This window comes from Artemia franciscana, chromosome 1 (assembly GCF_032884065.1).
Source record: "Artemia franciscana chromosome 1, ASM3288406v1, whole genome shotgun sequence".
Classification (NCBI taxonomy): domain Eukaryota; kingdom Metazoa; phylum Arthropoda; class Branchiopoda; order Anostraca; family Artemiidae; genus Artemia; species Artemia franciscana.
This window is the reverse complement of record NC_088863.1, coordinates 42,699,298-42,724,942: the sequence shown is the minus strand read 5'-3', so window position 1 is coordinate 42,724,942 and position 25,645 is coordinate 42,699,298. Positions and strand designations below refer to the sequence as shown.

At 37.5% G+C, this 25,645-nt stretch overlaps 1 protein-coding gene across 1 annotated transcript in view; it reads left to right on the top strand.

Moving 5' to 3' along the window:
- Window positions 1-3,998: 3,998 nt before the first annotated feature.
- LOC136029953 (mitochondrial E3 ubiquitin protein ligase 1-like) overlaps window positions 3,999-25,645 on the top strand; it is a 43,150-nt gene continuing 21,503 nt past the window's right edge. The window contains exon 1 of the mRNA XM_065708507.1: window positions 3,999-4,174. Within this exon, the coding sequence (XP_065564579.1) occupies window positions 4,058-4,174 (117 nt within the window). The 5' untranslated portion in view covers window positions 3,999-4,057. The remainder of the gene's footprint in view (window positions 4,175-25,645) is intronic.

Genomic DNA, 25,645 nt, shown 5'->3' with positions numbered 1-25,645 from the left:
TATGAAATACGCTAGTGATGTTTGCCCGTATGAAGACGCTCTTGGCGCTAAGAAACTTTTATATAGCAATTGCTTCCCAGATGAGCCTATATCTCGTCGTTAGGGACCCAGTGCTAAGAATAGTCCATTGTCGGATATTATCGCTACTCTTTCTCGCTGCTCTGCAGAAAATATTGATATTCCAGAGTTCGTGATCAAATCCCCCTCTGAAGTCCCCAGCCTTTCGGCGTCAGCTTATTCTATCCTTACCGCCAAAGTCAACCAGTGCCTTGATCAGCTAAAATCGCTTGCTCACCTCAATAGTCCAGCAACGTCTATAAATAGTTTTTCAGTCTCAGATAGCAAGGCTACAAATCGCAAACCCTCGTAGGCCGTCGTTCTTAAATATCCGCCTCCTGAGCTAAGAGACCTCATTTCTCGCAAGGAAAAGCTTGATTCTTTCCCCGAACATGACGGAATTATGTCGGTAAAGTCGGATCCGGCACGGAAAAGATGGGTTGTTGTCGCGCAGGATAAAGTTTCCACCAATTCTCTTGCCGCATCGGCTGTTGCGAGCTATCCAAATATTCTTGCCGAAGTGATCGATCGCAAACCTCTTGGAGTAATTAGGGGACTTCCCGATAGTGTTTCTAGCAGTACACTCATCACCGCTATTCCTGGTCTTGTTGAAGCCACCCAGATCGGCTCTTTTCATACATTCCGTTTAGAGCTCCTAGATTCCGCTGCATTAAAATCTGCCATTGCTACAGGTCTGTGCTAGGGTTAAGAGTGTTTTAAAATGTTGGAATGCAAGGAACTACCCAGACGGTGTCTTAGATGCCAAAATATCCATTCATTACCTCACTGCCCATGTGCCCCGAATGAGATGAAGTGCTCTAAATGCTCTGGATGCCATTCAAATACTAAAGACAATCCTTGCTTAGAGGCTCCAAAATATGGCAACTGCGGTGAAGCTCATGTTTCCTATAGTATGAATCGCCCAGTGATCATACGAGCTCTGAACTCTTCTCCAAAATGAACCAAGCCACTATTCTAAGTTTTTCTTCTCTCAATATTAAAAGACAAAGACTTGTTAATTAACGAATTATTAGTTCATGACATAGTGTTCTTGTAAGAACATCTTTTGACCAAATCAAACGTTTTTAGCCTAAAGCAATCTTCTGTCCACCATTTCCTTTCGCAAGAGGCCAAGAAAACTAGAGCCCTTCCGGTGGTCTAGTAATTTTCTTCCATTCTCCATCAAAGCCCTCTGTGATTCATTGTGATGATCACATCTTAGCGATTCAATGTGACAGTACTGCCTTTATAAACGTTTATTTACCTTGCGATCGACGTTCTATAGCATCGTTCACATCTTTCGCTAAATGTTGCTCAAGTTTAAAGTTTCTACTCGAAAGTCTACGTTTAAAGGACCTAAATTGGGTTTTAGGTGGTGACATTAACTTTGACATTCTTGGTACCTCCGATAGGTCAACCCTCTTGCTAGAATCACTTCCTAGCTGATATCACGTCGTAGATAAGATCCTCCCTTTCACGTATATTTGTAACAGAGGCTGTTCAAAATCAAACCTGGATCACGTAATCACTTCCAGTTCTAGCTTATAATCATCGATTGTCAGGGTGGAAGAAGAGAAGATTGATCACGATCACCTTATTCTTAGCTTTAAATTGTCGTGTGAGCTATCTGGCAAAACACTTTCGGCTCAGCCGAAGTGGCATAGGAAGTTGAACTGGAATCGTGCTAATGTCCCCCTATACCTTGCTACGTTAACTACTTTACTGTCGACCATAAAAGGGCCATATTACCTACTGCAAACTTTTGGTTTCCTCGCCTTCAAGTGGAGTTGACCTAAATTGCTATTATTATCAAATTGGCCATTGCCTTAAATCAGTTTGCAAAGCTGCAGTGCCTGTGGATAATGCTCGACTGCTCGAAACTAGGAAGCCTAATTGGAACGTTGATCCTGAAGTAAAACGTGCTAAGCAAAAAGTCAAATTTTGGCTACGTATGTGGATATTATGCGACCGATCAGAGTCCGGAGCTGTTTTCTCTGTGAAACAAAAGTGTAAACTTGAATATAAGGCCATTTTGAAGAGAGCACGCTGGAATGCATGGCCATGCTCCACCGGTAAGGCCTCCTGGAAAAAGAATATTAATAGTGGGAAATGTTCCCCATCTGCCCTATCTTGTCTCCAGCTAGCTAGTTTTGTTGATCATTATAAGCATGTGTTCAGTGTAATTAATAATTTTCTTCAGACTTTCTATAATAAGTTGCTCAAACCGCTATTACTATACTGTTTCCTGCAGGCTCAAGTCCAGCCAGTAGCAATATCTGAAATTCACCGATCATTAAGAAAAATTAAACTTTCAAATAGCTTTGATGGTGACGGCCTTTCTTACCGATTTTTTGCTTATGATTGTCCTGCTCTACTTAACCATCCACAAAATATTTTTCCAGTCTCGCTTAGCACCGTCACTTGTTTCTGATAGTTTCCTTTGTTGTCGTGTAGCTTCTATTCAAAAGCGAAGCAAGGACCCCACGTCATGTGTAAATTATTGTCCCATTACAGTATCGTGTTTTTTAAGTAAGTTGCTTGAACATGTATTATTACCAGAAATTGAGTCGAATTGTGATTTTACGCCTTTTCACTTTGGTTTTCGGAAAAGTTTCGGTTGCTCCCATGCACATCATGTTTTAAGCCGACTCATGAGAGATAAAAATGTCTTTATACTGTCTTTTTGTGGACATTTTTGGGGCTTTTGACAATATTGTGCACTCTCAGGCTCTATTTTCCCTTGCGTCTTCAGATGTTAATACTTCTGTACTATGTTTATTGCCTTCTTGTTATTCAAAGTCTAAATTTCAAGTTACCTGGAATGGCCAAATATCTGACCCGGTAAAAATTAATAAAGGAGTTCGGCAAGGTGCCGTGTTGTCTCCTAGTATATTTAAATGTGTGTTTGCATCGTGCCTGCGTCACCTTAAAAGTTCTGTTTTTTACGGTAATATTGGTTTGTCTTCTGTTGCATATGAAGACGACGTTCTTCTTGTTGCCCAGACTCGCCGTGGATTGCTTTCCAATTTTATTATTTTAACCAATGAACTATCTAAGATTGGACTGTCAGTTAATGCATCTAAATGCGAGTTTATTTGTTTTAATAGCCCTTATGTGATCGCTCCATTCGTTGCTGGAATTAAGGTTCTACCATGTTCTTCTTTAGTTAGTTGGCTTGGTCTGTGTTTCGGCCCACCACTTTCCAATACCTGTTCATCCCTAGAGAATAAAGCCGTGAAGAACCTAAGCGCCGCTCACGGAAAAATATCCCCAAATAAAAGCCGTTACACCCGCAATGGTTTGTGCTTGATTTATAATGCTTATTGTGCCCCTGTGCTTTTGCTTTTACCAGGCATGGCTCATCTGTTTCGTAAGAAAGATTGCCATACTCTACGTGTGGCATATTTCAGATATTGCAAATTGCTTCTCCGGCTACCTAGATGGCACCGAAACAGAAAAATAATTGCTCGATTTGGTTTAATAGATGTGCCTTTTCGTATTCGGTCTTCCAGTGATGACTTATGTAAAAAGACAATCAACTTTATTCACGTTTACGACCATCTGCAACCTTTTTTCCATATTGATACTGGTTAAGTAGTCCATGTTGTCTTTTGTAAGTTAAAATTTTTTTCTCGCTATTTATCGTGTTTTTTTTTCGTGTTTTTTTTTAACTTTGTGTTTTTTTATACTTTTACCGGTAATAAAGTTTATTCATTCATATCAAAGAGGATACATTTTTCTAAGCGGTTAGGGATTGATCGACACGACAAGTGGAACCTTAATATTAAAAAAAATTGTCAAAATAATATCCCAATATAGTTGAATGTTGATTAAATCCCGATTACGTTCATGCGATGAATTTGGTGGTTTAATTTTAACCTCTAGTCGACTTCGGGAATAGTTGAGTGTTATGTATTATGAACTTCATTTGAAAACGCTGCTTCAAATCGTAGAACTTTGCTGAATATTTGAATTTGAGGGGCATGCGCAGTTTTCGAATATGGAATATATTTCTCAATATTCTATGGAACTAATTGCTCTCGCTGTCGATGCTGTATTAGTTGGCATATCATGTCATTACTACTTGAAAGCCAGAACTACTTTGGACCACATCCAAGTATGATTTAGTGTGTCACAAAAAGGGAATTTTCTCATGGGTGGAGGCATGCACTAGCCTACCAGTACTTTTTAATATTTTGAAACTGGGACGATTGAAAAAATGATGAGTTTCATAGCATAATAATGGCTCTTAATGAGGAAACCTGCTAAGAAAGCAATTCTTACTTCATATATATATATATATATATATATATATATATATATATATATATATATATATATATATATATATATATATATACATATATTCCTACTTATGGGTGCTTGATAACTTGATATAATTGGCATTGACTCACTTTATAGAAATGAAGTTGAAGCAAGAATGATGCATGGCAAACAAATAGAAAATATATAATTCAGGCTGTGTAGTTGTATATTAATTAAGGGACAGGTAGATTATTATGGAAGTTACTTCAAAATATATTTGACTACAATTTCTCTGCATATTATGAAGTAAGAATTGTTTTCTTAACATATTTCTTTCTCAAAAGCCATAATTATCCATCAATACCAAATAATGATTTAACGCCATTAATAGCATACTGATACAAAGATATAGGTGACATAAACATATCCCTTGATGGGCCTTTTTTACTAGCCTTTGCTAATTTTGAAAGGTAAATTTCTATTTGATTGTCTTCTTGCTATCCCAGAAATGAGTGAGGCTAGGAAACTTTCAGGGATGGGTCTACAGGCTAAAGTATGTCTCAGGAAGGTATTTTGAAGTACTTACTTCTGCTCCTTCTCCCCCTATAGGGCCCTGGCCTTCAAAAATATGTGTGTTATAAAAGTGAAACCTTGCAAAATAAATCTTCTGCTTGAATGAAGTACAACAAAATTGTATTTAGCTTCACAACTTTGTTCAATCCCAATTTATAAGGTATTAAAGATATGCAAATACATTTCCTAAATTTTGAAAAAAAAACATTGATATGACTCAGAATTCTACTCAAATAACAGGAATTGCATTTTCAGAACTAAAGACAGAGAAAAAACAACTTGTAACTGAAAATTAAGGTAAAATGCTGTTTTGTCAAAATTTCAATAGGTATAGACTGTCATGGAGGTGAAGTTCAGGGCTCTAGAGGCAGAAGGAGTAGAGGTAGGTACTTTAAAATACCTTCCCATGATATACTTTAGCCTGTAGACCCATCCCTGAAAGTTTCATTTTCCTAACCTAACCTCTTTCTGAGATAGCAAGAAGTCACTCAACTAGAATTTTACCATTTTGAAGTATAGGACTACTTGGCTTGGCCAGTTTCTTCCTCTGGAAATCTTGATATAGATTTTGGCCTTGTTTTGGGCCAAGTTTGAATTAAAATTGAAGTAGTTATGGGCATCAAGCCATGTCTAATTGTAGAAAAAGTCAAGACAGTTAGTCTGAGTGAGTGAGAGGCAAATCTGGCTTAAGTGCTTTTTAGGCTTGTATAAAAATGATGTCAGTCCATTTTTTGATAAATCAGTCTATCCATCATTTGTCCATGCATTATTCCTAGGGAAGAACTAAGGTAGATATTAGTAGAACTAAGGGATGAAAGTTTAGATTGATGTATGATGGACAATGTCCACTGGACTTGTATAGTAAATCTGGGACTGAATTTGCTTGGGACTGAATAGGCAAAACAAGCTTGTAGTCTAAAGGTAGAATACCCTGTAATAGGATTGCCACATGACCAACAAGTCCTCTGGACTTGCAGGTGAATGGTGAAACCTATAGTTTCCAAGTGTTTGGTTAAATGGCACAGGTAAACATTTGCAGTAAGTATTACTCTCTTATTGAACAAATACTAGTTATTTAGCTTTTAGAAAGGGTGTCAGGCAGAAAGGGTGTTTTACATCTGTTTAGAAAGGGTGTCAGTTATTAAGCTTTACCTAGAGTGTCAGGCAGGTTGACCAAGAATTTAATATTTACATAGGACTGTTAGATTACCTGGAATCAGAGATAAGCAAGGCACTCCTACCTACAGTCAGGCAGGTTGATCAATAATTTAGAATTAACACAGGGCTGTTGAATGCATAGGATGACAGGCAATAATGTGTCCAAAGCCAAATTGGGCCCATCCACAATGAATGTTTGGCAAGGCAATTGATTCAATTCATTAACTTAGACATTTGCACTAATAAAAACTCAATTCAATGTTAGTTGACCAACAAGTTGCCTGGAATTGCAAGAGGAATAAGTGTCCAAAGCCTAAAAGGCCCTGTCTGCCTAGAGTGTTAGGTAAGTGAATCCATTTATAAGCTAAGACAGTTGGGCTAACAAAAAATTAATTTAACATTGGTTAACCTCTACAGAAAGAAAGAGCCTACTGTAGAATTCTGAAAACAATGTAAAAAAATTCTATAATACTTTTAATTTCTACAAGCATGTCACTTTTAATTATCCACTCCCCCTCTGTATAGAGAAATAATGAGTTGTATTAGACTACTCAATGAATTAGCCTATCCTTTTTAGTAATTTTTGTTCATGTTATTTTGATGGCAAAGAAGCAACATTACTGACAACAAGCACTGGATGTAAAAGAGTTAGTACATAGAAAATTATTAAGTATAGTGGCACAGTTTCATCAAATCTTGGGGGTGGGGTAAATTTGTAGCTGCTTTTCCCAGGCCAAATGAAAATAACAGTGAAAAATGAGCTATATAGTACCATAATGGCAAAGGTATACTAAAGAAAACTGATCATTCTCTTTGGGGGCTTGAATTATGCAGGCCTATCTTACATTAGACAAGGTTTTTGAAGATGCTAAATTTCAGCTGCAGGGGGTTCAGTTGCCCCCCCCCCTTGTACCAAAACAAATTAAGCTTCTGAGTGAGTATATAATTGGGATATATTTTGCCCATTAAGGGAATGGGGGGGAGGTAAATAAAGAATAATGAAAATAATTCACTTTCAGGAATAATAAAAGTAAGTATTTGGAATTTTATAAAGTATGGTAGAAGCCATGACTAATGCCCTCTACTTGGATCATGGAATTTTCATCACCAAAAAGTAAATTAAACACAACTTGCTAATTTCTATTCCTAAGAAAATTTTTTCCTTGATTCCTTTCTTTCTTCTAATAATCAGAACAAAGGTGATATGATTTTTTACATTGCAATTTGCAGGGGTGAATGTACAGCAAAATCTTGGGGGAGGGGCAGTTTGACAAGAGTACCAATAATTGACAAACTTATTTTAAAAGTACAGTAAAAAATAACAAATAAGAATGGCAGAAAAATCCTTGGGGGCCAGGGTCTCCCCTGTCCCCCTGGATCTACCACTGGCAATATGTGTAATCAAATGATCAGTTGAAGGAAGCGCTTTGCATCCTATTGATCTAGACCTATGAAATGGAAGACTTGATTCCAGCCAAGATTTATTCCAAGTTTAAGCTAAGTTATGATTTTTTCTTAGCCTATTACTTTTCTTTTTTAGGCTATATGAAAATGTGTCTTTGTACAAAGAGCCCACATTAGCTCACCTAAGCCTATGAATTAGGCTAGGCCATAAGTTCCTAGCCCCTTGCTTTTTAAGCAAGGCTATAGGCTTATCATAGGTATTGGCAATAGGTCTTTTTTACAGCTCTATGCCTATAGTCTGTACCCTGCTGACCTAGATAGCAACAAAAAGCCTGGACTACTAAAGTACACACATTCTGTGCATTCCTTTTTAGTTAATTAAAGTTTACTTAACTCCTCAATAAAATATAGAAAACAAGGGATGAACTGGAGTGAGGCTTTCTTAAAAAAAAAGTCATGCCAATACAGGCTGTTGTTTGTCTATTCTAGCCTTTTTTCACACAAGTATAGTATATAGGCTATCCACATAACTTGATAGGCCTGTTGCTAATTTATACACTTTGCAAGGTTATGGAAAGAGCTACTTAACTTTCCATCTAGTGCAAGTCAACTAGTGGCTCTCTGCTGCACCCTGCTGTGATAGACTAGGCCTAGATAGCAGCAAAAGGCCTGGGCTATCTTATTCTAGCCTAGGAAAATAGAGAGTTAGTTCAAGCTGAGTTACTAATTCAATCAATGGTTTGTTTTATTGTGATTTTAATTAAAGAAGTTGGTTAGCTTCTGCAAGTTGTAGCAATATTCTTAAGGCCTATTTTCACTCCAGTTTCTCTAATTGTAATGTGGACCCTTGGCTAACACTGCTGTGTTTTCAAGGAAAAATAACTATTTTGATATGATATATCAAATTTTCTCTGTTCTTGCTGCAAGTCTATACATCATAACAGTTCAATAGCTGCGTTGAAATGTTTCTGCTTAGCCATTGAAAACTGCTACTGTTATTTTGAATTGAAGGTTTTTTTTTTTTTAACCATATAGTGTAAATGTCTGAGAAACCAATTATACTAATCAGAAGTTGTTTGTTAGTATATGAAATTGAATACAAGGGCAACTGAAAGAAACATTTAATCCTCAAGGTTTGAGAGGAATTTTTCAGGGAAATGAACATAGAAGATAATACTTATATTATAAATTCATTAAAAAAAACTTTCCATAAAAGTTCTTCATAAAAAGGGTTCCAAATCAGATTTTATAAGTTATCAGCCAATTTCAATAACATTTATTTTTTGTTCAGTGATGGAAAAATTGATTGTAGAGTGAATTCAGAAGTTCTTCAATGACAATAGTCCTTAGAGTCCTGCTCAACATGGTTTTTGAAAACAAAGATCTTGTCACACCCAACTTCTTGAGGTAATTTTTGACTTTCAGGGCTTTGCAAACCTAGGTATACCATTTAATTGTGTTTATATTGACTTTTCAAAGGCCCTTTATAAGGTTTTGATACCCTTACTTCTTTGTAAATGTGCTATGTATAACCTAGTCATTCATAGCTGATTATCTAAAGGAGCTTACTCAACAGGTAATTGTTGGGGAGGTGATATCATATGTGATTGAAGTAATAAGTGGGGTGCCTCAGGGCAGTTGCCTAGGACCTGTTTTATTCTGTTTATTTGTGAATGATTTACCCTCTTCTGTCCATCACTCATTTTAAAGTTGTTTGCTGACGACATGAAAGTCTACTTACCCATAAAAGATCTAACAGAGGTACAACTTATGCAAGAGGACCTGGATTCCCTGACTCAGTTGTGTGAGTCCAACTCCATGTTTATAAATCCCTCTAAGTGTGTTGTTTTACATTATGGTTGTAGGATACCTCCTAATTACACATACCTTTTGTCTGGTGCAAATGCTCCTTCTGAAGAAATGGTGCAAGACCTTGGTATCTATTTTAACCCAACTAAAATTTGATGACCATATTTCAGCAATCATGAGAAATGTGAGCTATTGTCTGCCCAGGATTGCACAAAGCCTCCAACTTACAGGAGGTCCCAGGGACTTCTTAATGTCCAGTTCTAAGCTGGCTTAAGCGCTTTGTTGTAGACTTGAGACAGGACGGGAAAATTGGAACTTGGAATGTTATGACGTTAAAAAATGACTATCGCAACGATATTTTGACCTACGAATTCAGACAGTTTGAACTGGATTTATTAGGAGTTTCATAAACTCATATCCTAGGGGTAGGAAGCGTGAAATTAGGTGACATAGAATTTGTTTACTCAGGCAGGAAGGATGTGGTACATAGACAGGGAGTAGGGCTCATGATGAATAAGGAAGCTGCTAAGTCTTGTTTAGGCTGGGAAGGTATTAATAATAGAATACTAATTGCTCATTTGTGACTAAAAAGTTCAGGGTATCAGTTATAGAAGTATATGCCCCTGTTGAACCAACTGATGGAGATAGTAGTGACTCAGATGAATTTTACTTACAGTTTCAGGAGCAATAGACAGGGTACCAGGTAGAAGTATGGTGTTTTTGCTTGGAGATTTTAACGCCCAGGTTGGTAGAAACAGGGATAGATGGTATCCTAGCCGAGGTAAATTTGGTGTAGGAAAAGAAAACAGTAATGGCTATAGACTTTTGCAATTTTGTAGGTATAACAACCTAGTTGTAACCAATACAGTGTTTGGCCACAAAATGGCCCATAAGTTGACATGGTATTCACGTGATAGTAAGACAGCAAACCTTATTGATTATGTTATTGTAAACTAAAGACTAGCAGGATCAATACAAGATACTAGGGTGTATAGGAGTGGTGTTATTGATGTTAAAAGTAAAGATCACCATCTAGTAATGTCTAAAGTTAATTTAAAGCTGAAATTTCGGAAGGGTAACAACCTCTCGGAAAGTTATGATGTTGGTAGACTCCAGATTGAAAATTTCAGAAAAAACTTCCAGGAACAGTTGAATAGTAAACTTGAGAGTTTAAAATTTGACAATGTGGAAGATGGATGGAATAATTTTAGAAAAACAATTTGTGAATTTGCTGATGGTGTCTTAGGAAGAGTGCTAAGACTGCAGCTAGGAATACTAGTGAAAAAGCTTTAGGTTTAATAGAGAGTAGAAGGGGTTTGTACAACAATTATCTGAGTGATAGGTCATATGAAAACAAAAGGAATATAAAGGAAGTGGAGAAAGCATTAAAATATGAACTAAGGAGATGTGAAGTGGAGGCCACGGATAAAATTGCTGAGGATCTGGAAGATGAGGCTAGACAGCATAGTAGTAAAATATTATACTGGCATGTTAATAAATTGTAAGGGAGTAGTCAATCTGGACTAGTCCCAGTTAAAGATAGAAATGGGGCCACAACTAGTGATAAGGAAAAAGTTAAAGAAAGATGGGTGGAACATTTTGAGAATGTGCAAAACCAAGACACAGTTGCAGGAAAAGATATAAATGAAAATGAAAAAGTCTGTGATACCTTGGATGTGAAGTAAGATATGTTTAGTGAGGAAGAATTAGCGACTGTACTAAAAGGTTTAAAAAATAATAAGGCTCCAGGTGCTGATAGTGTGATAAATGAGTTTCTTAAATATTGTGCCTCTGAGGTTAGGAATAAGCTACTGATGATTATGAATATGATTTTTGAAAAAGGGGAAGTACCTAATGATTTTAGGAAAACCTTAATTAAACTACTGTATAAGAAAGGTGACAAGAGTGAGTGTCGTAATTATTGAGGCATTAGTCTGATCTCAGTAGGTAGCAAATTACTGACTAATATGATACTTTTTAGACTGAGAGATGCTGTAGACAAAGTTTTAAGGGAAGAACAGTGCGGTTTTAGAAAAGGTAGAGGATGTGTCGACCAAGTTTTCACTCTTAGGTTAATAATTGAGATGTCCCTTTGTTGTCAAACACCTTTGGTCCTCAGTTTTATCGATTATGAGCAAGTTTTCAATTCTGTTGATAGAAGAGCGTTAGCAAAAGTCTTATCCTTGTATGGTATACCAGAAAAATACATTTAAGTGATTTGTGCTATGTACGAGAGTAATACTGCTGCGGTTAAGGTAGGAAATGAGGTTAGCAACTGGTTTTGTATTAAATCAGGAGTTAAGCAGTGTTGTGTTCTATCCCCCTTTATATGGATTATTTTGACGGGCTTCGTCTTAAGGAGCACATGAAAGGCAATTGGAGACCACGGAATCAAATGGGGAGGAAAAGCGCTCCTGGACTTAGATTATGCTGATGATTTAATCATATTAGATGAAAATGTGGGCAAAATGAATGAGTTTTTAGAGGTTTTGCGAGTTCATGGTGCTAGAATAGGCTTGAAAATTAATGTGAAGAAGACTAAGTCACTAAGGCTAGGAATAAGTGAAGATGAAATGGTGACATTGGGTAACAAAAAGATTAATCAGGTTGGCAGCTTCACTTACCTTGGTAGTATTATTAGTAATGATGGTGGTAGCAGTGAAGATAGTTAAAAGTAGAATAGCTAAGGCTCAGGGTGTTTTTCACAGTTAACAAAAGTTTGGAAGAATAGAACGATAAGTCTGCAAACCAAGATTAGAATATTTGAATCTACAGTGATGACAGTGGTCAAATATGGCTCTGAAGCATGGGCGCTCCGAAAATCAGATGGAAATTTACGATATGTTTTCCAGAGAAATTTCCTACAGCTTGTTCTGGGTACCTGGCTGACTGACAGTATTTCAAACAGTTGGCTGTACAAAAAATGTGGTTCAATCCCGCTTTCTAGGGCTATAATGAAAGAAAGGTGGAGATGGCTAAGCCGCGTTCTGTGGATGAGGGATGACATATTGCCAGAGATTGTCCTTTTTGGCCAACCGTCTGGGTCTACATGGAAAGCAGGTCATCATTGTCTGGGTTGGGAGGATGTCATAAATAAAGATTTAAAAGAAATGGGAGCTTCCTGGGAGGTTGTAAAGAGGGAGGCCTTGAATAGATTAGGTTGGAGGAGGAGCGTGCATAGCTTTGTTGGCCTCAGGCGGCTTAGTGCTGCAGTGAGTTATTAGTAGTAGTAGTAGTAGTTTACAAGTCTCTTGTTCATCCGCTTCTCAAGTATAACACTTCTGTCTGATTTCCTTTAAATGTAATGGATGAGCTTTGCATAGAAAAGGTACAAAGGAGGGTATCAAGGATGATTTCTTACCTTCAGCATCATCTCTACAAAGAGCAACTCTCTAGGCTTCGTATTCCGTCATTAAATTTCAGATGCCGTCGTGGTGACCTTATCATCGTGTGCTGCATTATTAAAGGTATAGATGACCTAGATTTTGATTCATTTTTCAAATACAATCACTATCACACAACCTGCCAACACCATTACAAACTGTAACCCTCAAAATCAAATAAGAAAATAAGGCAATGTTCATTTTCCAGTAGGGCTGTTTCCACTTGGAATAGTTTACCTGTTGAAGTTGTGGAAGCTGAGAATGTGCTGATATTTAAACATTCTTTAGTGGAGACACCTTTCTATTTGGGAGTTTTGATGTTTAGTCATAAGTTGATCTTTTGGTTATGAGTTTTTTTTTTAGTTTTGGATATAAGTTTTTTTAACATGTCTTCAAAGGTAATTGGTTCAGCTGAAAGTTCAGGAAAAATAGAAACCATTCAAGCAGACCTGGAGTCATTTACTTGCTGGGCAGGGACTTGGAAGCTGAAGTTCAACGCCCAGAAATACAAGGTTATCCACTTTGGTAATAAAAATTTAAGACACCAGTACTCAATTGAGTCAATGGACAAAAAGGCAACCTATTGTCAGTGGTCATGCTGAACAGGATCTGGGTCAATTAGTTGATGAACAGCTAAAGCTCAGTTTGTATGCCCAGATGTGGCAGCAATGGCCAGTCAGACTCGTTGTATATTTAAGAGAGCTTTCAATAGTTGTTCACAATCAGTTGTTTCAAAGCTCTATAAAGGTTTAATTCAACCTACTTGTACATTGTCAACCCAATTAATGAATCTAACTAAGAAACTTTACAAGCACTTCAGAGGTGTCCAACTAGGAGCATCCAAGGTTTCTATAACATTTTCTACCCCTCCCAGCTTGAAAAACTAAATTCACCCTCACTGACCTATTGCCAAAAGAGAGGGGGGTATGATTATGGTATTCAAGCTGCTCAACCATAAAGAACATCCCAAATGTCTTTCAACCAGATGTCTCATCAAGGACAAGAGGACATGATCAAAAACTTTTCAAGAAGCATGCCAACTCAAGGCTACATAACAAATTCTTTTCTAATTGGGTGGTGAATCTATGGAACTCGTTAGACCAGGAAACAGTCTTTTCTGCCATTATTGAGTCATCAAATCATCAGTTGACAAGGAATGGTACAACAAACCCTGGTGATCATTTTGGGACTCACCTGATTAGTCTGCGTACAATCTTCACTGACTGGCAAATAGAGGATCATTCTATTCCTGGCAAGTGTCATTTAAGATAATTTTAAGGTAATATATAAATACTTATATTCATTCCTGAAAGGTTTAATAATGTTGGATTTATTAAAGTTAAGAAAGGAAACATTTAAAATGTGTTTGTTTTAAATAAATTGCAAATTATTTTCTGATCATTGAACCATTGGTCAGTTTCTAGCCTTTTGGTGAGTAGAGCATAATCTTCATCACGCCCTGGATATTTCTACCTATTATGGTAAGCTATTTCTACAATATTGATGGTAAGTCCTTTTGACAACTGATATGCACATAGTGTGTTTTGATTTAGTTCTGCATATCCTGAAAGCTTCATCTGAATGCCCTTGGCTTTTTCGGACACCAAAGGTCAAACATGCCCTCTTTCATGATAAAACATACTGTATATAAACATTGGGCAAATTATATAACTTACAGCCCTTGCCCCAAGGGACGTGTGTAGGTGTTATTTTCAGATAAATAGTTATTAGACCTTTCAACTATGCTGAACAAGATGACTGTCTCAAAATTTTGATCAGATGTTTTTGGAAAAAAAGATGCATTGAGGGGAGGGCTCTGGTTGGCCTCCCATCAACTTTGACTCTTTGAAAGGGCAATTGTTTGTTTCAAAACTGCCTAGTAAAATGTAGGCAATGGGTGATGAGGGTATTTGATGGCCTTGTTAAAATTTTGGAAGTTGATGCAGATTTAGAGGCTTTTATCTAGCTTGTCAGCTACAACTGCAACATTAACCATTTTGTGGGGTGGGGGACTCTCTATGAAGTCCAATATTCTCCATTCTATCGAGTTCCTTCTTAAAGCTGTCTTGAATGCATTTTTCTTCAAGGTGACCAATACCTTGGAGAAGATCATTGAATTCTTCTTGAAAAGTAACAGACTTGTGTGACTTTCAGCTTTCAAGTGACATAATTATTTTGACTGTGTTCAGTCTCCTGCTGGTGCTAAACCCAGGGATTGATATTGGGTCATCATTTACTATGAAGAAGAGTTAAGTTTCACTACTGCCATTTGCATAAGTGCAAGTTAGGCTGTATATTCACATTATTGAGCCAATAACTTTAGGTCAGTAATATAGTGATCAATTGTTTAACCATCACTTTCGTTCTCTTGTGTGATAGATGTGCCTCGAGAATAGGCTACTGTTTTTGATAGAGAGTTGAAATATTTGCTGAACTTAAAGATGTATGCATCCAAATTGCTTGTTTAACAGTTCAAAATAGGGATGAAACCTTTTGATCGACAGTAAACAGATATAATATTTTTAATTGTATATTTCGGACACATATACAGTTAAAAATTTTATATCTGTTCACTGTCGATTAAAAGGTTTAATCCCTATTTTGAACTGTTATACTTTCGTCGTGGAAAGGCAGTGTGGTCTTCGAAGTTATCTAAATTGTTTGTTACATTGTCAGATATTATAAAGGTGCTTAATATATCTCTCCCTTTATCTCTACATATTAGCAGGCACATACACTGTATTCTCCTTTATTTTTCCCCGAGAGGGCCTTGGAACATAAGGTTTGTATGTTCTTAATCTTGACCATGCCTCCTTCAGGCTATTAGTTCACCAATCTATTGCAGGGTATGGTACACTGGCTTTTCATGCCTAACACCATGTAAAATTTGGTTGAAATTGCAAGATGTTTATTTGACAATTGTTGAAACCCAAGTCAACTAGAAAGGTAAGTTAGAATATTATATGGTGATAGGCTATATTTGATGCCAAAATAAATTTTGGTGAAAAAGTAGCATGCCTGTTAGTGGTCCCTTTTACTAAAAGTTTACTAGTAGATAGATTGGTGTCAGTCCTGGGGAGATTTTTTGGTTCCAATGTCTGCTGCTAAAGCGGCGTTAGTGTCACGAGTCTTTTGAGGCATTTCTTAGGGCCCTATATGGAAAGTCAACAAAAAGTCCTCATGCTATGTGCTGTTTTTATAAAATTCCTGAGATTCTAATTAATGAAAGATGTAGAAAGAGCAATAATTCAGTAAATGCTCAACATGCTGTCTACCAAAGTATATTAGTAGATAAGTCAGTATCAATTTTGGGGAGATTTTTTAGTTGCAAAGTCTATTATTAGAGTGGTGTTGTGTCGCCAGTTTTTTAAGGCATTTCATAGGGCCCTATATGGATTGGGATAGCAGACGCCAAGGGACGAGACAAATACGGGCTATTTTGCCAATTGTGTGGCGAGAGCAACACTTTGCTTTTGTCCCGTTTTTTTTTCCTTGCCGCCGATCTCGGCTTATTCCAGGAAACTGGTAAGGGTCTAACATGTATGGTTTTTACGGAAAGTGTGGACCTCAGGCCGGATTGATGAATATGACATAACATTTTGGAAAGCTCCGCAGAACTCTTGCCTGGGGCCAAGAAGGATGGTTTTTGCTTGTCCACGAGCCAGAGCCTATGGTGTGCAAAGTGAAGTGGAGTTGTATAGCCTATGCCAGAGGGGAGTATATGAAGTTGTGCAGCCAAGCTTTCGTTTCATCAAACCATGTTTCTGCTTTCGAGTGGAAAGCCCCGTTCTAGCAGGCAAGCAGGCAGGCACCACTTTCAAATTGAAGATGGACTAAAATCTATAAGTGTTAAATATGTGCGGCAGTTACCCGGTCCCACAGCCAATATATCTTCTTCGAGTGATAAAGGGAAAAATTCACAGAAGCAAAAAAGCGGCATTTTCTGACGGGTCCGAAAGTGCTGCCGTGATTTCGGCTGGGTTTATCATTTGTTTTTCGGGACTTGGGATTGAGGTAGAGAAATCTTATCAGATGTACCTCTTAAACTTTAAAAGTTCTGTCATTGCTAAAGGAATTGGAGCTTACCCTTTGCTCCTTTCAAAGTGGTGACGTTAAAAAGTTGGCCTACGGCAAAAAAAAATCAACTTTTGAACTAAGACAGATAGAATTGTTTTTTTTTTTTACGGCAATCGATAGCTTTTGATGAGCTGATCAAAGTATATGTCGTCCATTTTTTGGTAAACAAATTCCTTCATGAGATATACTAGTTTGAAAGTTTCAAGGGGTTGACAACTTCAATAGTAGGGTACAAATTGAAACCAAAAATAGGACGATACCAATTGTGAGACAAGTAGAGCAGTGGTTCCCAACCTTTTTCGGTCCGCGTACCCCTAGTCAAGGCCCAAAAAGTTTGCGTACCCCTTTCTTGAGAATCGTTGTTTTACTTTTTTCTTAACTAAAATCAGATTTTCAAAAACACGAGATTTATTGTCCAATATGACGGTGCTTAAATGTACGTACAAAATCAAAGAGAAACTTGAGGCTGCTTTTTTGCTAAAATATTATCAAATCTTGGCTCGATGTCACTAACGGCAATTATAAGGTCATTTTGTACACTCAGTCTGTTTCTGTGTTTGGTTTTGATCAATGACATTGCCGAAAATGACACTTCACAAAGGTAAGTGGATCCGAATGATAACAAAGCAGACATGGCGATTTCACTTAGTTCCTTGTATTCTCCTTTCACCTCCAGCCAAAACTGGGAAACAGTTACATTTTGGAATTTCAGTTCTAAGGCGCGATCACTGGCAAATTCGATCAGATTCTCTGTAAGCTTGTCACTAAGACCGGAGCTTGAGGTCACGTCTTCAACAAATGGATTTTGGATCCAATCCTGCGTTCTATCTTGGTTCATAATCGATGGGAAATATGACACAAGTTCATCTCGCAACTTTGTCAGATGCTTCCGAATACAATCACAGATTGTGTTGAGGTTATCAATTTCACTATCGTCCGCAAACTTGTCAAGGGTCGGGAAGACACTAACGCTGTTTCTTTGAACCTTTTTAAGCCAGAACTCCAATTTCTTGATGAAAGCACACATCTTCGAATTCAGGGAGAGTTCGTCCGTCCGGAAACCTTGCATTGACAGATTCAAGTCATTCAGTTTGTCGAAAATATCCGCAAGATAGGCCAGCCTGCAGACCCAGTCCTGGTTTTCAAAAAGTGAACTGAATGCAGATTTTTGCTCCAGAAGAAACATATGAACTTCTTGTCGAAGCTCGAAAAGTCTGTTTAAAATCTTCCCACGAGACAACCAGCGAACTTCTGTGTGCAGAAGTAAATGTTGATGTTCTGAACCCATCTCTTGGCACAGCAACTTGAACATTCTTGAGTTCAGTGGTCGGGCTTTGATGAAGTTGATCACTTTTACAGCCTCGTTGAGGGTCTCGTGCAGATGTGCGTTCATCCTTTTCGATGCAAGAGCTTGCCTGTGAATGATGCAGTGCAACCACTTCACCTTTGGATTTTTCTTCCTTATCCAGGCCATGAGCCCATTATTCTTCCCTGTTAGGGCGGCAGCTCCATCACTGCAAACTGATAGACACCAGTCCCACAAGATGCCCCCTTCTGCGAAGAATTTGTCAATCACCTTGAATAGTTCTTCTCCTGTTGTTCTTGACTGTAGGTTTTGACAAAACAGAATATTTTCTCTTATGTCAGAACAATCTTGATATCGAACAAAGACGATCACCTGGGCTTCACCTGACACATCCGTGCTTTCGTCAAGCTGTAACGCAAACATCTTCGTCAACTTTATTTGCTCAATAATCTGCATGACAATATCGCTTGCAATGTCTTCTATCCTTCTTGAAATGGTATTGTTCGACACAGGTATAGACTGAAGGGCAGTAGCAGTTTTCGTGTCAAACATTATTTCACTGACTTTCACTAGTGCTGGTAATATCAGACATTCGGCGATGGTGTGCGGTTTTTTCTGTTTCGCAACTAAATATGAAACAGCATACGAAGCCCGGAGAGCCTTTGAAGAAACTGATGCCACTTTTGCAATTTCCAAACAGTTACTAGCGAATGCTTCTTGTTTACGCTTGAAAAACTCTATGGGCTTACCGACATGAGAAGGGTGCACAGTACTGAGATGCCGGTTCATATGCGCAGGTTTCATGGAACTGTTGGCCAAGACTTGACCACAAAGAACGCACTGTGCATTCACTCGATCAGACTTTGTCGCACTAAATCCGAGCCCTAGGTATTCTGACAAATATCGACGCACTTTGACCGATGATTCGTCATATTTCTTCTTCTTAGGTGCAGGTTCAGAGTTTTGGGTACCATCATTTGGCTTCTTGTTATTCCTGATCAGGAATCTATCCATCTTTGTTTGCAACCACAATTCACGAACTTCGTGTTTCAACAGATGACAAGATACTGAACTCGCTGAGTTTAAATCGAGACCTTACGGCTATGGAGAAAAATTAGCATCGAGACCTTACGGCTATGGAGAAAAATTAGCGGGTTACTGAAAGCGAAAGTTTTGAAAATGAGTCTGAAATTACGTACAATGGGTTATGTTATCTGATTTTGAGGGAAATGTTGGAACTGAGTCAGAAACAAGTTTTAAAGATGTAGACTAAATTAATTTTGGGACCTTCGCGTACCCCCTGGGGTACGCGTACCACCGGTTGGGAACAACTGCAGTAGAGGACTTGTAAGCAAAGCCAGCTGTTAGACCATAATCATCTTCGGCAATAAGGGGTTTGCAACTTTGGATAGTTGGTGTACTTATTATTTGTTTCCAGTGTATTTGATGGTAAGACCAAATTGGTTCGAGTGGTAAGACATGCAGGGGACTTGTAAGTAATAATCGTCTGTTAGGCTACAATCATCTTCAGGGAAGAGGGGTTTGTAGCTTTTGCTAGTTGGTGTAGCCTACCCATACTCACTGTAACCTAGAATTAAGTGTTTACGCAACGAGTACAAACGATAACGTAAAACAATGAGGTAGTTTCGTAATAATTAGTGTCACCTATGGTATTTTAATCCTGAAAAGTTACGGATAGCTTTATTATACCAACTAGATTATGTAAGATATTGTTCCAAGTTTTCATCCGTAACGAGCCTACGATTGAAAAGGATAAAGTTCAACTGGCTGCAAAGTCAATTTAGTCCCTTCTTTCGATATTCTTTTGTTATTGTTGTTTTTTTTCAACGCTGAGGAATAGCCTTTGATCATTTGATTACTGATCGCGTTCTTCTTTGAACATAACGTTTTAAAAGCTTTGATAGGCTGACAACTTCAGCGTTTAACCGATAGCAAAGAAACAAAACCAAAGTGTTGCTCTCGCAACACTTTATTTGGCGAAGCCGGAGAAAGGTTGCCGCAACACTTCACGTTGCTCAGGCAACGTAGGTCTAGTTTCATTTGATTTCGGCATTCACTTAATAAATAGTGTCACGGTAATTCACTAAAAATGGAATTTGTTTTATCCCTTGGCCAAGAAATACCTAAAACGACTCACGACACTAGCTTTGCCCCAATGGCAAATTTTGAACTAAAGGATCTCCCCGATATTGATATTGATTTATCAACTTTTACTTCAGTTAGCCAGAGGGACAAGAGTAAGCTGGTTGGCCAAAGGATTGCCTGTGCAAAGACACAACAAGAAATGAAGGAGAGAGAAGGGTTTGTTGTGAGATTGGAAGGAAAACACTAACTATAGAGAACTTTCAGGAAGAGATCAAGAAGCAAAAAGTGGCTTTTTCTGCAACACAGAAACTTTCAAATCAAACAGTTTGTGGTAACAAGTTGTAAGTAAGGAGTGATACGGCTCAATAGTAACCAACACTCTAAGAAACAGAAGCTTGATAACAATTGATACACCAAAAGAATCAAATTTTTAGGTTTATTCAGAATATATAAAATCATCAATTTTAATGTTACCATCCAAAGTTACGAGCCTGAGAAAATTTGTAAGATTTAAAAAAGGGGAAATACCCTCAAATCAAGTGATTTTAATGAAAATCACACCATCAGATTCAGCAAATAAGAGAACTTTACTGCAGGGGTTTCATGATTATTGAAAATATATAAAACTCATCAGTTTTGATGTAATCATCTAAAGTTACAATCCTGAGAACATTTGTCAAATTTTTAAAAAGTGAAAAATATTCCCAAAATCTCAATTAAACGTAATAAAAATCACAGAATCAGATTCAGCGTATCAGAGAACACTACTGTAGAGGTTTCAAGCTCCTGTATAGAAAACTGTGGAATTTCGCATTTTTTTTTCATGAATGGTCATATCAAACCAGTGATCTTAGAAGATTGGAAGACGGCTCATTTGTTCGGAAAAAAACGTTCTAGTGCCCTTTTTAAGTGATTAAATAAAAAAAAATATTTTTTTTTTACTGAAAGTAAGGAGCGACATTAAGACTTGATACGAACAAAAATCACTCCGTGTATGAAAGGGACTGTTCCCTCCTCAACGCTCCGCTCTTTACGCTAAAGTTTGGATCTTTCTCTTAATTCTACTTTATAAAACAGTAAATAACTTTAGCGTAAAGCGGGACGTTGAGGAAGGGAACATCCCCTTTCATACACGTAGTAATTTCTGTTCGTTTTAAGTTTTAATGTCAGTTAAATGTTCAGTAATGTTCGTTTCAAGTCTTACTTTCAGTTAAAAAAACTTTTTTTTTTAATATAATTTCTGAACGTTTTTTGAATTAATACGTGTTTCATTTTGGCTCTCCGCAAATGAATAATTAAAACGAAATTTGCGTTGTATTTTTGCTAAATGGATTTCTCTTAGTTTTGATCAGACTTCTTTTGAGAAAAAGGATGGGAGAGGAGGCCTAGTTGCCCTCCAATTTTTTGGTTACTTTAAAAGGCAACTAGAATTTTTAATTTTTAACGAACGTTTTTATTAATGAAAAATATACTTAACTTACAAATTAACTTACGTAACGAACTTCTATATTCGTATATTTTTATTGTGTATATGAGGGGGTTTGTCCCCTCGTTAATACCTCGCTCTTTAGTCTAAAACTTTAATTTTGTTCCAATTCTTAAAGATTGACCCCTGAATCACAAAGGCTGTAGAATAAATAGTTGAAATTACTAAAAATACTTTAGTGTAAAGAGCGAGGTATTTTGGAAGAGATGACCCCCCCCATATGCGTAATAATCTCTATTCGTTTTAAGTTTTAATGCTGGTCCTTACTTTCAGTGGAAAAAAACTTTTTCATATTTATTTTTTCATTGTTTTTTTTTAAATAATGCTAGAAAATCCTGCGCCCCCTTCAGGGAATTTCTCTTCTCCCATGACACATTCCTCCAAGGAAAATCCTCCCACGTAGCCCCCTCCCCTCAACTTCCCCTCCAACCAACAAATCTCCCTGAAAAGGTCTGTACACTTCCAAATAAGCATTACTCTATGTAAACGTTGGTCAAAGTTTGTAACTTGCCTTCTCCCCCGAGGACTGGGGGAGTAAGTCAGCCCCAAAGACATGGTTATTATGTTTTTCGATTATGCTGAACAAAATTGTTATCTCAAAATTTTCATCCGTTGGCTTTGGGAAAAAATGAGCGTGGGAGGGGGTCTAGGTGCCCTCTAATTTTTTGGTCACTTAAAAAGGGCACTAGAACTTTAAATTTCCGTTAGAATGAGCCCTCTCGCGACATTCTAGGACCACTTGGTCAATACGATCACTCCTGGGAAAAAAACAACAAACAAACAAATAAACACGCACCCGTGATTGGTCTCCTGGCAAAAATACCAAGTTCCACATTTTTGTAGATAGGACCTTGAAATTTCTACAGTAGGGTTATCTGTTACGCTGAATGTGATGGTGTGATTTTATGATTTTATTATATACGTCCAGATCGTATGACTTTTAGGGGGTGTTTCCCCCTATTTTCCAAAACAAGGTAAATTTTCTCAGGCTTGTAACTTTTGATGACAAAGACTAAATTCGATGAAACTTATATATTTAAAATCAGCATAAGAAGCCGATTCTTTTGATGTATCTATTAGTATCAAAATTCCGTTTTTGAGTTTCGTTAAAATTGAGCCGGGTCTCTCCTTACTACAGTTCGTTACCTCGAACTGTTTAATAAAAAATATGGAAGGGCAGCTAATCCGCCTCCCACGTCCTCCCCCCCAAAGTTTTCCGAACAAAATTTTGAGATGGATGTTTTGTTTATCATAGTTGAAAGTCTTCCATAGTCTTTGAGGATGACTTGAACCCCCCAAAGCCCCCGGAGGAAGGGCTGCAAGCTATAAACTTTGCCCATTGTTTACATATAGTATCGGTTATTGGGAAGTATACAGATTTGTTTTTTTTTTGGGGGGGGGGGGTACATGAGAGTATCTTTCCATGGAGGAAGTTTTCGTGGGGGGAAGAGAATTTCCAATGGAGGGGGATCGTTTCTGATCGCTAAAGAATAACCAAAAACTAAATAAAAAAAAAGTTTTTTTTAGCTGAAAGTAAGGAGCACTAATAAAAATTAAAATGAACAGAATTTGTTACATATATGAGGGGATTGCGCAATCTTCAATGCCTCGCTCTTTACGGTAAAGTTTTTTCTTAAACTTTTGAAAAAGCTTACTATTCTAATTAAACGGCCCTTGTGTTTCAGGAGTCATTTTTAAATAATTGATGCAGAAAGTCAAACTTCAGCGTAAAAACCGAGGTATTATGAGAGAGCAACCCCCTCGTATACATAACCATTTCTGTTCGTTTTAAGTTGTGATATTGCTCCTTATTTTCAGCTGAAAAAAAACTATATATATATATATATATATATATATATATATATATATATATATATATATATATATATATATATATATATATATATATATATATATATATTTATGATGTACTTATATATTGCATTTAAACGTAACCTTTAGTAGTGCTGTTTGTGTCTCACAATATTTCTTTCGACAGATCTGTTGGGTTACGGCTGATCTAATAATTTAAAAGATGTGAAAGGTGTCCATTCGGATCTAACAAGTACATTTGGCAATGTGAATATGGTTAAAAATCACCGTTAGGAGTCTGTGATGGGATGGGTGTGCCGCTAAATTGATTTTTTGATAAGTTCGTCCAGCTATTTTGAAGCTGAAAACATTGGATTTCTCTTCTCCCATGACATATTCCTCCAAAGAAAGATCCTCCCAAGAAAGATAGCCCCCCTTAATCCCCCCAACCCAAAATAATCCCCTTGAAAAACGTTTGTACACTTCCCAATAACCATTACTGTATATAAACACACTTGCAGTCCCTCCCCTGAGGACTGTGGGGGGGCAGGTCATCCCAAAGACATATTTATTACGGTTGTCGACTATGCTGAGCAAAATGGATATATCAAAATTTTGATCCGTTGACTTTGGGAAAAAATGAGCGTGGGACGGGGCCTAGTTGCCCTCCAATTTTTTGGGTCACTTAAAAAGGGCACTAGAACTTTTAATTTCCGTTAGAATGAGCCCTCTTGCGACATTCTAGGACCACTTGGTCGATACGATGACCCCTGGGAAAAAACAACAACAACAAAAAAACAAATAAACACGCACCCGTGATCGGTCTTCTGGCAAAAAATACGAAGTTCCACATTTTTGTAGATAGGAGCTGGAAACTTTTACAGTACGGTTTTCTGATGCGCTGAATGCGATGGTGCGATTTTCGTTAAGATTCTGTGACTTTTAGGGGATGTTTTCTCCTATTTTCCAAATTTTCTCAGGCTCGTAACTTTTGATGACAAAGACTAAATTTGATGAAACTTATATATTTAAAATCAGCATAAAAAGCCGATTCTTTTGATGTATCTTTTAGTATCGAAATTCCGTTTTTTGCAGTTTCGTTTACTATTGATCCGGGTTGCTCCTTACTACAGTTCGTTACCACGAACTGTTTGATTACCACGAACTGTTTGAAAATCGCTTGCGTTGAGTGAAGCTAAAGCAAAACTTGAGTTCCAGTTATGTATTTGTTTTTGGAACTCTTTAGAGAGCAAGGGGTGTCCTTTAACAGGCCAAGAAAATTCATTTGGAAATTGTTGACGCAGGAATGCAATTCGGCCAAGCAGGCAGCCCCATGTAAATCATCTTTGATAGCTACTTTTCCTGTGGGATAATGAGAACTCCACAGTGAATACCCACAGAGTTGGAGGGTCCCAATGACTTGTAAAAAACACTCGCGTAGTTTACGGTATCTTTGTAGGTTTTTACTGGGTTTTATGCCACAATTCGTTGGCATCGAAGACTGTGATGGTGGTATTCCTCTAAAATAACATTTTTTTTCGGTACTTGCGTACATAATAGTGCAGACTTGAGAAGTGAAGTTAGGTCAATCCTAATGAAATATACCAAAATGTAATGACAATATAATGCTTTAGAAGGAAATTTCAGCTACATATCTGTACATTAGGGGGGGGGGGGTAAAGTTTAGCGGGTCTGCATGCAAAAATGTGTTAGCTACAATTATTCTGCATATCATGAAGAATGAAGTGTTTTCTAACTTCACACTGTCCAAATACTTTACCCTGACGCCCCCTTAATGTGCAAATATATAGCCCAAATAATATAAGTCCAATGTTTACTGTCACCCGTCTGTTGTTTTCCACTGCGCGTAAGTTAATTGTCTCTTGGTACAGACGGATAAAACCGGTTTGTTCTCGAGTGTGCACCGTTATGTACACTAGTAAATTTTTTTTCTGCACTTTTATTTTGACTCGTTCTGATTCTCGCTGTCCTTTGGCAGCACAGTTCTTTGTTCTTTACTGGTCATTTTTGACACTCTTGATACTTGCTTTAGCATGTCTTCTAGCCCTTCTATTTTTGATCCTCACTCTCATCTTTGGAAACTTCTGATTCCTGGTGTTGCTTGTTATTCTCGCTGCTGATTATCTTCTAACTGCATATTTCTTTGTTCTTGCGGTTGTATATCTTGATCTTCTAACCACACATTTT